The sequence below is a fragment of the Botrytis deweyae genome (genome assembly GCF_014898535.1).
Source record: "Botrytis deweyae strain B1 chromosome Unknown BDEW_004, whole genome shotgun sequence".
Classification (NCBI taxonomy): domain Eukaryota; kingdom Fungi; phylum Ascomycota; class Leotiomycetes; order Helotiales; family Sclerotiniaceae; genus Botrytis; species Botrytis deweyae.
In genome coordinates this window covers 863680-876328 of record NW_024066211.1, presented here as the reverse complement: position 1 = coordinate 876328, position 12649 = coordinate 863680, and the positions used below count along the sequence as shown (strand labels likewise).

General features: G+C 44.1%; 5 protein-coding genes across 5 annotated transcripts; 3 read left to right on the top strand and 2 right to left on the bottom strand.

Annotated features, from left to right (window-relative positions):
* Positions 1-374: 374 nt before the first annotated feature.
* On the bottom strand, positions 375-3290 carry EAE98_002283 (uncharacterized protein; the record flags this gene model as incomplete). The annotated part of the gene is made up of 2 exons (XM_038949903.1): positions 375-3230; positions 3281-3290. The coding sequence occupies 2 exons, from the start codon at positions 3288-3290 to the stop codon at positions 664-666; spliced, it is 2577 nt and encodes an 858-aa protein (XP_038813642.1). The 3' UTR covers positions 375-663.
* A 783-nt stretch (positions 3291-4073) lies between these two features.
* EAE98_002282 (uncharacterized protein) lies at positions 4074-5459 on the top strand (the record flags this gene model as incomplete). Its single annotated transcript, XM_038949902.1, has 1 exon — positions 4074-5459. One exon carries the CDS (start codon positions 4074-4076, stop codon positions 5457-5459), a length of 1386 nt encoding a protein of 461 aa, XP_038813641.1.
* Positions 5460-5550: 91 nt separating this feature from the next.
* Positions 5551-6546, bottom strand: EAE98_002281 (uncharacterized protein). Its single transcript, XM_038949901.1, has 2 exons — positions 6082-6546; positions 5551-6029 (listed from the first exon to the last, which is right to left on the bottom strand). The coding sequence occupies exons 1-2, from the start codon at positions 6352-6354 to the stop codon at positions 5589-5591; spliced, it is 714 nt and encodes a 237-aa protein (XP_038813640.1). The 5' UTR covers positions 6355-6546; the 3' UTR covers positions 5551-5588.
* Positions 6547-6662: 116 nt separating this feature from the next.
* On the top strand, positions 6663-8940 carry EAE98_002280 (uncharacterized protein). The gene is made up of 2 exons (XM_038949900.1): positions 6663-7936; positions 7997-8940. Exons 1-2 carry the CDS (start codon positions 7071-7073, stop codon positions 8541-8543), a joined length of 1413 nt encoding a protein of 470 aa, XP_038813639.1. The 5' UTR covers positions 6663-7070; the 3' UTR covers positions 8544-8940.
* A 237-nt stretch (positions 8941-9177) lies between these two features.
* On the top strand, positions 9178-11691 carry EAE98_002279 (uncharacterized protein; the record flags this gene model as incomplete). Its single annotated transcript, XM_038949899.1, has 4 exons — positions 9178-9189; positions 9248-10113; positions 10165-10227; positions 10347-11691. The coding sequence occupies 4 exons, from the start codon at positions 9178-9180 to the stop codon at positions 11689-11691; spliced, it is 2286 nt and encodes a 761-aa protein (XP_038813638.1).
* Positions 11692-12649: the final 958 nt, after the last annotated feature.

The window sequence follows — 12649 nt, the reverse complement described above, 5'->3', positions numbered from 1 at the left end:
ACTTTACTCTCACATCACAAAAATTAATTGCACCATATAGCTTGAGAGTAACTTGCCGAAACATAACTACAAGCATGAACCGAACCTCCTAGAGCTCGGCTCAAAACTAATACTAAACCCACCTTAGACACTATTCAAGTATCTAGTCTCAAAGAGAAAGAACGATCATGTCTAGATCAATACAAACCCTTCGCCGGAGGTTGAAGTGATCATGAAACACATCGAGCACGAGTATCCGCCAACAACAATATACTCAAGATCATTTCACTAATACTGACACAGTGGAGTACATCGATGCAAAACTCAGCCGCAAATCAAAATCACCGCCAAATAGCGAGAAAAAAAATTGAAGTGAAACTTTTGAGACGACTTGTCATTGTACTTCTTGGTATTTATATACAGTTGCAAAACTTGTTCATTGATTCATCATTCATTCAGCCCTTCCCAACCCGAGTCCCAAGTCCATGTCCAAGTCCAGTCCATTGCCAATAACGATAATGATGATACTCCTTCATTCCTTCCCTCCCTGGATATAATATGCTAGTACTCGAATAAAGTATGCCCAAAACGCGCCAAAGTAGTATTCCCGAATCAATCACGAAAAAACAACACTTGAATGCCCGACGTTCATATACATACAGCTGTTGAAAATTACAAAAACTCCTAGTCCAATTCAATATCCAGTTCTGGACCTCCCAAACTTTCTCTTCCCGCCTCTCTAATCCCTTTTGCAGTTACGAAGCGAGTCTTCTTCTTAACTCCGCCAATTGTATTGACTCGCTTACGCTTGTTGATCGGGCTCAATCGAACAGAAGGTTTGGTACCAATGAGGCCAAGCTTCCTAGCATCCGGCGGAGACAGTTCTCTTTCGCTGTTTCTAGTATCCTGTGGGTTAAGTTGTACCGGATTACGTCTCTTCATGTAATCAGCACCGAGTCCTCCACCCATCATTCCTAGTTTTCTACCGAGCTCCCTTTCTTTCTCTTGAGCTAGAAGTTGTTTCGTCATTCGGTCTTCCTTTGTGCTTCCTCTGTGAAAAGCATCAGGGTCAAAATCGACATCGTCTAATAAGCTTACGGTGCTTCTTTTGCCAATGTAAATTTGACTATGACTTTCTCTGTCATATTTCGTCTTTTCATCCTTCTTGAGTTCTTCTCGGCGTTGCTTATAGCCCGCCATATCTCGAGACTTGTATTTTTGTTCCGTTCCACCGCCAAAATTACGTTTTGGGCCGAAGCTCATAGTATTGACTTCCATGCGGTTTGCATGGGTCTTGGTAAGAGAAAGATTGACGTGGTAGTCGCAGAATTCGGTGTGTCGTGTATTGACCCAGGTATCACAAGTTTTACCGTCTCTTTTGACGCTCTTGCAATATCCGAGGTCTCTATTTGTGCCAACTTCAAGTATTGTATCGTCACTTGAGCTAAGCGTAAGGCTGAATTTACCTGTGTCAGTTTTCCCTCGAGCTGGAGGCATAAATCCGGGGTTAAGGAGGGCAATAACAGTTCCGGGTGTGAGTTTCCAGAACTTTTCAAAGGCAGTTCTGAAGAGAAAAAGCTCGAGTTCCCATTTGAGATCGGTTAGGGTAAGGACCATGAATTTGCCGCCATTCTTAGCTTGGTCCTGGTGTGCTCGTGGTGCAGATTTTGCTGCGATGGTTGCGAACACAACAACATCTTCTTCGATCTCAGGACCGGTAAAGTCAGGGGCTTTTACAGTCCTGAGTAAATCGGGTATAAGAAAAGTTTTTTTCCCCTGAAGGGTACGAGTGAGTACTTGATGGGGAATGATTCGCTTGGAGAGATGGGAGGTAGAATATGGTTCGAACTGCGAAGTCTCACCATCGGAAGTATCTGATGACGCTTTGTTAAGATTGCTATTCGAACGCGTTCGATTCAAATTATCGAAAGCACTTCGCGCGTTTATATTTTTGTCTTGTGAGTCGGGTCTTCTATCACGTGAGTCTGGCCTGTTCAAGAACTTTGCTTCAGTGCCGTTCCTCAACGCTGAACGATACGTATCAAATGAACTTTGAGAGCTCTGCGAACCATTACCGTTTCTGAAAGCTAAACGTTTCGATGCATCAAAGGAGTTTTGAGAGTCCTGTGAGCCTCTTCTCAGGCCAGCGTATATTTCATGACTATTTTTGATTTCGGGACGTCTCGAGCTATCAAAGGAGCTTTGTGGACCTTGGGTCAGTGGCTTGGCGATCGTTTCGTTGCTGTTAATTGGAATTGAACGTAAATTTGAAGTAGTTTTATGCCGTCTTAGTTCCCCGTTCGAATTGTTGAGAGAATTCAAGACCTCCTCTCGACTGAATTCTTTGGTGGGAGCAGGATGGCTAGGTAGTTCGATTGCATTGGACTTGAATGACTCCATCTGCTTCTGATCTATATCAAATGCTGTGCTGCGAGTTTTCTTGATTCGAGCTGCCCTTTCCTGTCGCTCAGTATCATTAATCCTGGCTGCAGCCATTCTTTCGCTAAAAGATTTCGGCCTCTCCACCTGATTAAAACTTTGCGATGCCGGTATGCGATTTCCAGTTTGTGACTGACTTCGTTGTAGGAATGGCCCGGTCCGCTTCGCATTGTTAAAATCCGACTCTAGATTCTTCCTTAAGCCCGGTGCTCTCTTCAGCGAAATGTCTATTCCTTTCAATCCTTTATCAATACCAAGTAAAACCCTTCCAGGAGATTGTGGAAGTTCAGCAGGCTGAACACGGCGCGGTGGTGATGCTGGAACATTGATCTCGGTGCGTGATTTTGGGCGTTGCGATGGTCTCTCTCTTAACCCTGCCGCTCCTAATCCTGCCAATCTTGAAGACGCTCTGTTTGTCGCTGCAGAGTTTGCTCTCAAAAGACCCGATGTGGGCCTGTGACTCTCAAGTTGCTCGTTCCTCTCGATCTTCTCGCCCTCCGAATCCGAACTCTGCTTGTTCTTCTTTTGCAACTGCTTTAATCGAAGTCGCGCTTGGATTTCCTGTAGTTTCAACTGTAAAGTTTCTTCATCGTCTTCGTCGTCGCCCCCCATCTCTTCCATGTACATATCGGCCTTCATCCGATCTTTGCCTGTAGCTTGTGGTGTCTGCGACACAATGGGTCGTCGTTTCGAAGGGGAAGCAGTAGGAGAAAATCCTGTTGCGTATCGCCGTAATCGATCCCGACCGCCGGGGGTACTTAATAGTGCTTCTCGGGGAGATCTTGGTGGCCATTGAGCCTCTTCAGCACCGCCTTTTAAATACTCAGTCATAAATTTTATACGGGAATGACAGCGCACATACCTTGGGACATAATGAGCACAATAACAATGTGCAGGTAACAGAATATGCAGCTAAGGAAGCGGTTTAAATTAATTCGATATCGTGATATCAATTCTCGCGAAGGATTGTTGTTTGTCATATATACTGCACATTCGGGGTAATTGTTGATTTGTATTGCGTTTTGCTCAACGTCCATCCATAAAAATCCGCAGCGTAGAAAGTTGTGGAAGTCGGATCGCATACACTGTACAATAATTAACGAAATGGAAATTTGATGTTGCTTGTGCTTGCAGAACGAAGTGAGTCTGCAGACGGATCGAAGATAATATAAGATTGTGGGTTATCAAATGGTAAAGGCAGGAATACCATTTGAATTTATGATGTGATTGTCATTCGTCTTTGAGGAAGCTTGTCCATTGGCAGGTAAGATTTTCAGCCCATTCAGATGGGAATTGAAATAGTGTGAGCTTTTAACTTTGGGTTATCGTTCGCTCTATCGCTCTATTTCCAAATCCAGATGTTTGAATTGAAGCAAAAGCGCAAAACCCCGGATTTCAAAATATGGTGCAAGCCAATGGGCGCTCCCAGCCTTGGACTTCAATTTAAAGCAATTGGCTTTATTGGTTGCTATGCATGACTAAGCCAACGCGCTTTTATGCAACGCGACAAGACGCGACTTCTTAAAGTGGTTGAGTCTCATAGATTCTAAGATAGCCAGGTATATATTCACCCAAAACTCAAGTGCACAACACAGTGGTTTAATTGCGACTCGCTGAACAATTCTACCATAATTATACATACAATTGTTTAGGATATGGTGGTTAAAACTAGAGGGAGACCAGCCACCAAAGCTGCCGCAGTAGAAACAGAACCTTCGAAAGTCGCCGATCCAAAAGTCAAACTGCAGCCAGACGATGTCAACCCCCCGAGGGTTTTTATATTACCAAAGGATATCAGTACGGAGGCTCGAATTATCACACTCGAAAACCCTAGATACGCAAAGGATAGTCGATATCTTGTATGCCCCAATAAAGGTTTCAATGAATTTACTCGAATAGCTGCACCAAAAACCACACCTAAAAGCTGGTTACTCGTACCGGAAGATGAGTCGACGGCATCATTAAAGGAAGAACTACCCAAAGATGAAACGATTGATAATGAAGAGTCTTCGTCCAAAGCCAAAGGTTATGTCACGAAAGGGGCAGATCTATTCATTGCGACGCCAATTGACTCTCTATTCATTATTCTTCCAGCTCTTGCACCTGTTCCCACGACCAAAGTTTCGGATCCACCCAAAAAGTTATTCCTGTCTGGCGATGATTATTTCGATAAATTAATATCTACATCACCACATTTAGGGTCTTTCCTGAGAGCTGGCCCATTACGATCGACGCTAGAACAAAGGATGACGGCAGTATGCGACACAGTGGACGCTGGGGACGAAACAATATTCAGAATAAACGAGGAAAAGCTATCCAAGGAACTTTTACAGAAGGCCAAGAAAATGGTTGAGTACGGGTTGCCTGCTAGCATGGAGGAGAAACTCGTTAGAAAAGCACTCGACGTACCAGTGCTGAGTATCAACCGTGGTGAGGAATCTACTCAGGAAGGATTGAACGAGGAAGCGAGTGCATCGGCAAAGTCAGGAACTTCGACTCCACGAATCGAGTCACAAACTACACAAATTACAGACTCATCCACAGATACTGTAGCGAGTTCACTTTCTGAAGCTTCAACAGCAGCAACATCAATATCGGGCGATTTGGCTGATGTCTCTAAAGATCAGAGAATAAGCATGCCATCGATCGATGCACCCCAGGGTGTTGCGGACCTGCTGCGCATCCGTACGGCATTCTTTTTCATTTGCTCGAATTACATAGCCCCTCATCTCAGTGACGTATTGAAGAATTCTTTAAAATCATCAGCATCACCTATCGACTTCACCTCCTTGGATAGCCATCTCGGATATCTAACGAAATTGCGGCAAGATGCTTTGGCGGCAAGATCTATGGGAGATTATTCGAGGAAGCGAGCAACGGTAGGTGATGATGAAGAGATAGAAACGCGCGCAGAAAAGAAGCGCAAACAAGACGAGGAGGATAAGAGGAAGAAGGCTGGTGAGAGCAGAGGTGTCAAGAATCTAAAGAAGGTCAACACTAGTGGTATGAAAAAGATGAGCGACTTCTTCAAGAAAAAATGATTGTACTTATTACTGCAAGAAATTTGGCGTTGTGGCAGGTTTGGGGTATGGTTTTGGGTAATGGTCGATCCAGGTTGGCACATCTGAGACACCATCATGTAGAAATTTGTAGCGAATGATTTGAATGATTCATCGTACTCCTCGTGCTCTGCCTCGTGGAATACCTCTTCCAATACCTGATCCACCTCTGCTTGTGCCAGTACCTGTGCTTGAGCCGGTCGAGCTTCCACGTCCATATCCTGACGAGGAAACACTTCCAGGTCTTAAAACTCCTCCTTTAGCTCTGCCTCTTCCTCCTCGGGTCCCACGAGATGTTGTGCCAGCTTGTCTTTGCCTTTCTTCATCCTCCGCTCTTTGCCTTGCAGCTTCTCTTCTTCGCTCTTCCTCCGCAGCCCGACGTTCAGCGGCTTGAGCTTTCAATACCTGCTCGTTCTCCATATCTGCAATATCCTGACTTGCGCCCCGCCAATTTGGATTCAAGATTAATCTTTGATTATGTTCCGTCTGTGATAGTATGCGAATCCATGTGTTAAGTAGCGTTGAAGCGGATGTAACCGTTTGTGAGACTGTCTGAAATAATTCTTAGCTATAATCCAATGCCTATCATACAAATTCTCCTTACATCCATATTTCCCTTCGCAAGATCCAGACTGCCCAGCACTCCTTCTATGAGTTCATTGATATTGCGAACTCCTTCTAGTTCCTTTTGTAGGGCCGCTTCTCTTGCTGTCTCAGCATCGTATTTTGATCCCCCACTTCTTTGCGCCGGCGCATTGCCTTCCGAACTCTTGTTTAGAGCCTTGAGATCAGCCTTTGAGGGTTTGGAAGGGGATGCAAAAAGGTCATCATTATCTGAATCTGAAAGGTCTAGCTTGCCAATATCTGGGGTAGCCATAATGGACCAAGAGGTAAGTAAGGACAAGGACAAGGACAAGGACAGGGTCAGTGTCGGTATCAGTGGGTCAGGAAGGAAGAATGTGACTTTGACTGTTTCTAGAATTCTTCAAAAGACCCCCAAAGAGTATGTTTTGACGCGTAAAGTCACGTAAATTCACAAATCCACGTCCATTTGGTCCAAATGTTCGCTGTCATTCATCAATCTAACAGAAATCGTCCGAGCGTTGGGGACACTAATGAAAGCCTAAGGAAATCAACATGGCTGGGAATCTTTCTTTCAACCTCCTGGTTTTACGGTCAAGACAGTAAACAAGACCAATATTGCCATCCCTTCGACCTTATTCTTGTCTAATTCCTTCATTTATGCAATATCCTCATTTATACAAGAGCATTTTGATTTCTTTGCTTAGCATTTCAGCGTCATCGTCGTGATATCACAAAATCCAGACATTTTCTGTGCCACATCAACAAGCAAGCAACCAATACAACTACTACCGTACCAACAGCTGGTTTATTTACATCGGCGCTTTTAAACAATCTATACATATACCATCAGTTGCAGATTCCTTTCACCTTTCACTAAGAATCACTTCTTGATACCTTTCAAGTCTGTCCTATCTTCCCAGAACCGGGTTTGAAGTAGATTTTGAGCATTGGATTGAACGACGTTCACCTTACCGACCAACCTTGAAGGTTCTTTTTTTGTTTGCGAAGATGGCTTCCGCTACGATGAGACCAAGTACACCACCACCTTCCAGTTCCCTCAAAACTCCATCAACACCACGATTCGGTTACGATGATAATTACGAACCGTATTCACCCAGAAAATCAAGTCGAGTAGCCTCAAGGGCAATTCGTAACGCGGTTACTCCACCACCTCCATCTATTAAACATAATATTCGCAACAGTCTTTCTACTCCGCAATCAACACCTCGAGTCGCCAGAAAAGTTGTCTTCTCTGGTACACCTCAACATATTCACTCGTCGCCGCCTAAATCTCCTCAAATTGCGACTAAACGACGCGCACCTAAATCGTCTACCACAATTGCCGGCCGACAAGTTTCTGGCGCATTAAATCTCGGCAGCACAACATCCGCAGCTACAGCTCTCGGTCTCACTCCTAAAGATAAGAAAAAGGAGCAAAAAATGGACAACCATCAACGATCTGGTGCGATGGTTCGCGGCGACGGTATGCTGCCAACACCTTCTAAAACCCCACGCCATCCCAAACAAACGGAGGAATTGAAGCAAGGAATTAATGCGGTTTCACGTACTCTTTTTACCTCGATCCATGCCGACAATTCTGCGGATGCGATGCCAAAACCCAAGAAGAATCGCAAGAGATACGATAATTTTGACTTTGGAAGCTCATCTGCAGATGAACCAATTGCTATATTCACCGACTCTGAAGACCGCATTCCAGAGGTTGACAGCCATGTCGATAATCCTTTTCTTGGTAGTAGCCCTCCACAAAATACTAGAGGCAGAAGCCGCAAACCCAAGTTGATTCACGTTCCAGGAGAGGAGGATCAAACTATGGAGCAGCTCATGGGTCGTGAGGATGGACATGTTTCTAATTTGTAAGTCGCATTATCTTCACCTGACCCAAGCTTGTTATTTTTTACTAACCACTACTACAGCCGTGGTAAACTTATTTTCAAGAAGAATTCAAACGCCTCCGCAAGTCACAGTCCAACCCGAGGTGCAGGTCGTGCTGAAGTTATGATTCTCGACCAAAGCTTTGCAGGCGAATTTAATGGACCTGTTACTCGTTCATGCAGACGTCAATTGTTCACCAACAATCGCAGAGCTCCCGTCATTCCACAAGTCCAAGTCACCACCGAAGACGAAGAGGAAGCTTTGACTGATATCGAGGAGAAATTCGACACCGATGCGACAGAGAGTGATGCTGGACTACGCACTCCATCCCACATCCAAGGTCTTATGACGCCGGATGCACCAAGATTTGGACCATCATCTTCACCAACTATCAAAAGAGCTACACGTGCTACAAAGAGATATGATGTTGTCGATTCGCCAGTAACTCCTCCACGCCGTGGCCGCTCCCACGTTACTAGCCCATCCAAGTCCTCTGGAAGTGACAACAACTTCGAACGCGCAACCAGAAAGCGAGACGGAGAATCTGTTTCAAGACCTACCGAGGAAGTGAAGAGAGCACGCAACTAAGATTCTCTTAGAATTCTGGTTATTACTTTTTTATTTGTTTAAGGGATATTGGAACGAAGATTGAATGCATATTGGTGAACGCATGGGACGGGACTGGGTGGGAGTTTTTCACAGAGATTCTCGAGATATCCTCTCATGAACTTTCTTTGATTGCAGGAACCTGCAGTGTTTATTTCTTTTAATCACCTACTTGATGCTTTTTACTTCTTAACGGTCATTCCTGCATGATTTGATGGGTTCTTCGAGGCCATCGCACATAGCAGAATTTGGACCCCTTCCCGCGCACCTTTTTTGTAAAATACCAGGCAATGGCGTTTTCAGTTTTTAGGCATAGCGAGAATTGGCCTACTACTGTACCTAACGAGATAAAATGATGATCAAGCACATTCTTAAACGTTTCTTTTGATGATTTGATTCGATTGTGATTGTCATGTATGTCATGTAAATGATGCCATAGGTACCTAAGTACCTAATACCGGTAGTGTCAAACTTGATAGCTCAAAGAGCCCTTGGATTGAAGCGTTTTAAATCCCTGACTAAAAAGATCCGATATCGATAAATATCCCCCGCACATCCCACCAAAATATCAACAGCTCTTTTGGACACAACAGCTTTTCAGACAACCACATTCAAGATGCATATTCTCGTAAGTGAAAGTTTATATTGTATCAAATATTGATATTCTAACCAACAATTCATAATAGGTGGTAAATGATGATGGACCTCCCTCCAACAAGTCCTCTCCCTATGTCCACTCCCTCGTCCAAAATCTCCAAGCCGCCGGCCACATAGTTTCAGTCGTCCTTCCCCATACCCAACGTTCATGGATAGGCAAAGCGCACATGGTCGGACAAACCGTCAAACCCACGTATTTCAGACCTGGCACCCTTCACGAAGATGACGGTACAACGCATGCTCGTCCCTCGAGCGATAATATAGAAGAATGGGTATTAGTAGATGGCACACCTGCATCATGCGTACAAATTGGTCTTTATCATTATTTCAAAGATAGAGGACCAGTAGACTTGGTTGTTAGTGGACCAAACTATGGAAGAAATAGTACGGCGGTTTTCAGTTTGAGTAGTGGGACTATTGGAGGGGCGATGGAGGCGGCGGTTTGCAAGAGAAAGGCCATTGCGTTGAGCTTTGCGTTTTTCACGAGAAATCATGATCCAGAAATTATTGGAGGCGCTAGTAGAGTCGGAGTGAAGATTATCGAGTATTTGTATAACAATTGGGGTGAGGGGGTGGATTTGTATACGGTTAATGTTCCGTTGGTGGAGGGAGTGGAGAAGAACAAGATTTTGTGGACAAACATGTTACAGAACTACTGGGGAGAAGGAAGTTGCTTTGAGGAGGTAGACGGAAACGATGAGGATGCTGATGAGGAAGAAGAGAAGATTAGAGAAAAGGAGGGGCAGCAGGGGGAGGGAGATGGAGAGGGGAAGAAGGCTGTCGGGCACACACACAAACATTTCAAATGGGCACCAAGGTTCACAGACGTCTATAAGAGTGTAGAAGAAGCTGAACCTGGTAATGATGGCTGGGCTGTCAAGGAGGGTTACACAAGGTATGTTCTATTTTAAATGAATGACTTCTCTTAAGACTAACATTACTATAGCGTCACTCCATTAAAGGCAAATTTCATGCATGCTACTGCAGCGACACAAGGAGAGTTGAAGTTGTGAGTTATTAATGGCATATCAATAGAGCATTAGATATTGTTAGACCAATACAAGTTCCTTCCCACCCATTTTAAACGTACCAACGTAATCGAGCACCTCTGACCAATCCTTTCGCCAGACCATCCTCAGATCCAATACCATCACTATCGGATCTCTCCCTTCAAGAGCCCAAGTCAAAACAACCTCATTTTTACGCCTATATCGACTACGAAGATTCTTATGTTCAACCACTAATCCTTTCGGCTCTGAAACAGCTCCCTCAATCTTCATTTACACTTCTCTCTTCTCCCTCCGACCTCCCAACTCCAGAATCACCATACCTCCATATTTCATCATACGAAACCATCCCTTTTGATGAAATAACATCGAAACCTACAACCTCCCTTACAAATGCCTACGTTATCCGCAAAGCCCTCATTCGTAAACACTATTTGAGTGAAACATCCCATATATGGTGTGTTAAGAACCCTGACTCTATTCTCAAAACAAACATCAAGCGCGCAGAGCATTTCGAGGTCGACTACGCCGAGTTCTTAGATGATGCGGTGGTAGAATGTTGGGACTTGAAGGAAAGTTTTGCACGAAACGAAAAAGTTGACGAAGAAGGAGGTAACGCCTCAGATAGAGAATGGTGGATATTGAAACCGGGAATGAGTGATAGAGGACAGGGCATTAGGTTGTTTTCCTCTTACGAAGAACTCCTTGCCATCTTCGAAGGATGGGAAGAGGACGCACCTGATTCCGATGAAGAAGACGAAGAAGTTGAGAATCATGACGATGATGAGAAAGATTATATCCAAACATCACATCTTCGTCATTTCCTCGCACAACCATATATCCACCCACCACTTCTCCTCGCCCCCGATGCTGATACAACAGCACCGAAAAATACTAAGTTCCATATCAGAACATATGTTCTCGCTTCTGGAGCCCTGGATATTTACGTCTATAAATCCATGTTAGCCCTCTTCGCTAGCTCGGCATATGTTCCTCCCTGGTCTTCATCCTCTTCCTCGGGCGAAATAGATCTTAACCCGCATCTCACAAATACCTGTATACAAACCTCGGACTCGAAGAAAAATGCCGTGCATCTTCTTTCTTCTCTTCCCTTCCCCGCCTCTCTACATGAGAAAATCCAAACCCAAATATCTAAATTGACAGCAGAGATTTTCGTAGCAGCCGCTAAGGAAATGAGTATTCATTTCCAACCATTGCCAAATGCGTTTGAAGCATTTGGACTTGATTTCTTGGTGGATGCGGATGGAGAGGTCTGGTTATTGGAGGTTAATGCGTTCCCGGATTTCGGACAGAGTGGAGAGGAGTGCAAGGCGGTTGTGGAGGGATTTTGGAAGGAGGTTGTTGGGAAGAGTGTTGGTGGATTTTTTGGCGTGGGGTCCGAGGGTGGTAAGGAGGGAGAAGAGCAGTTGGTGAGAGTTGGGGGTGTGGATTTGGGGAGAAAGTAGGTGGGTGGATGTGATGAATTGGGTGCGGAAAAGTATTGAGATGGTTATCGATTGTATTGCTTATTTGTTAGCTGGTGGTTTGATGGTTTAAATCTGTATACCTATGCTAAGCTACATTGTTCTGTTTGAAGTATGTGGAAGAGAACCCTTTCAGACTCGATGCATGTATATGTATGTACCTTTTGTGAACCAACACTCTGAACTCTATCAAAATATAATCCCACAGTAACATCTCCAAACCCATATTTCGACCTCATTATGCCACATCATATCGTACCTACCTACCTAACTAAATCCCACATTAATCATATCACATCATATCACATCATGTCAGATCAGATCATACAAGTTATAACGGCTATCCACATATCCCCTCTCTCCTCCCCCTCAATCCAAACATCTCCCATCTATATCTACACACAGAAACCACTCTCTAACAAAAATACCAAGATCTAGTATCGAGATTTATATTTATATTTAGATTTGTATTTCAATTCTAAGATGAGATGAGATAAGAAAATAACAAGCGATACCAAGTCATCTAATCTACAGAAATTGAGCTCCTGTTGTTCATGCATAAGATAGGTAGCTTTGGTTTGAGTCTTTCTTAGCTGTGCTTATATGCTCTTGTAAAATGAATTTGAGAGTTGAGAATGGTTTGTGTGGAATTGGGATTGGAATTGGAATTGTGTCTGGAATTGTGTCTGGAATTGTGGATTAGAATAGTATTGTTAGGGTGTGATATTATCTGAAAGCAAGATAGAAGGGAATGATGAGACTTTAATTCAGTGCATAGGAGTAAGTGGAACGGGGGAGGATTAGAAAGAAGGGTGATGATATTATGAATTTTTGGTTAATTCTCATTCTCAGGACAGATGGTAGTTTTCTGCGGAGGATTGAGGGGAATGTGGAGTTTTAAATTTGAGAGGGTGTGCTGGGTGGGAATGGATGTGATGGG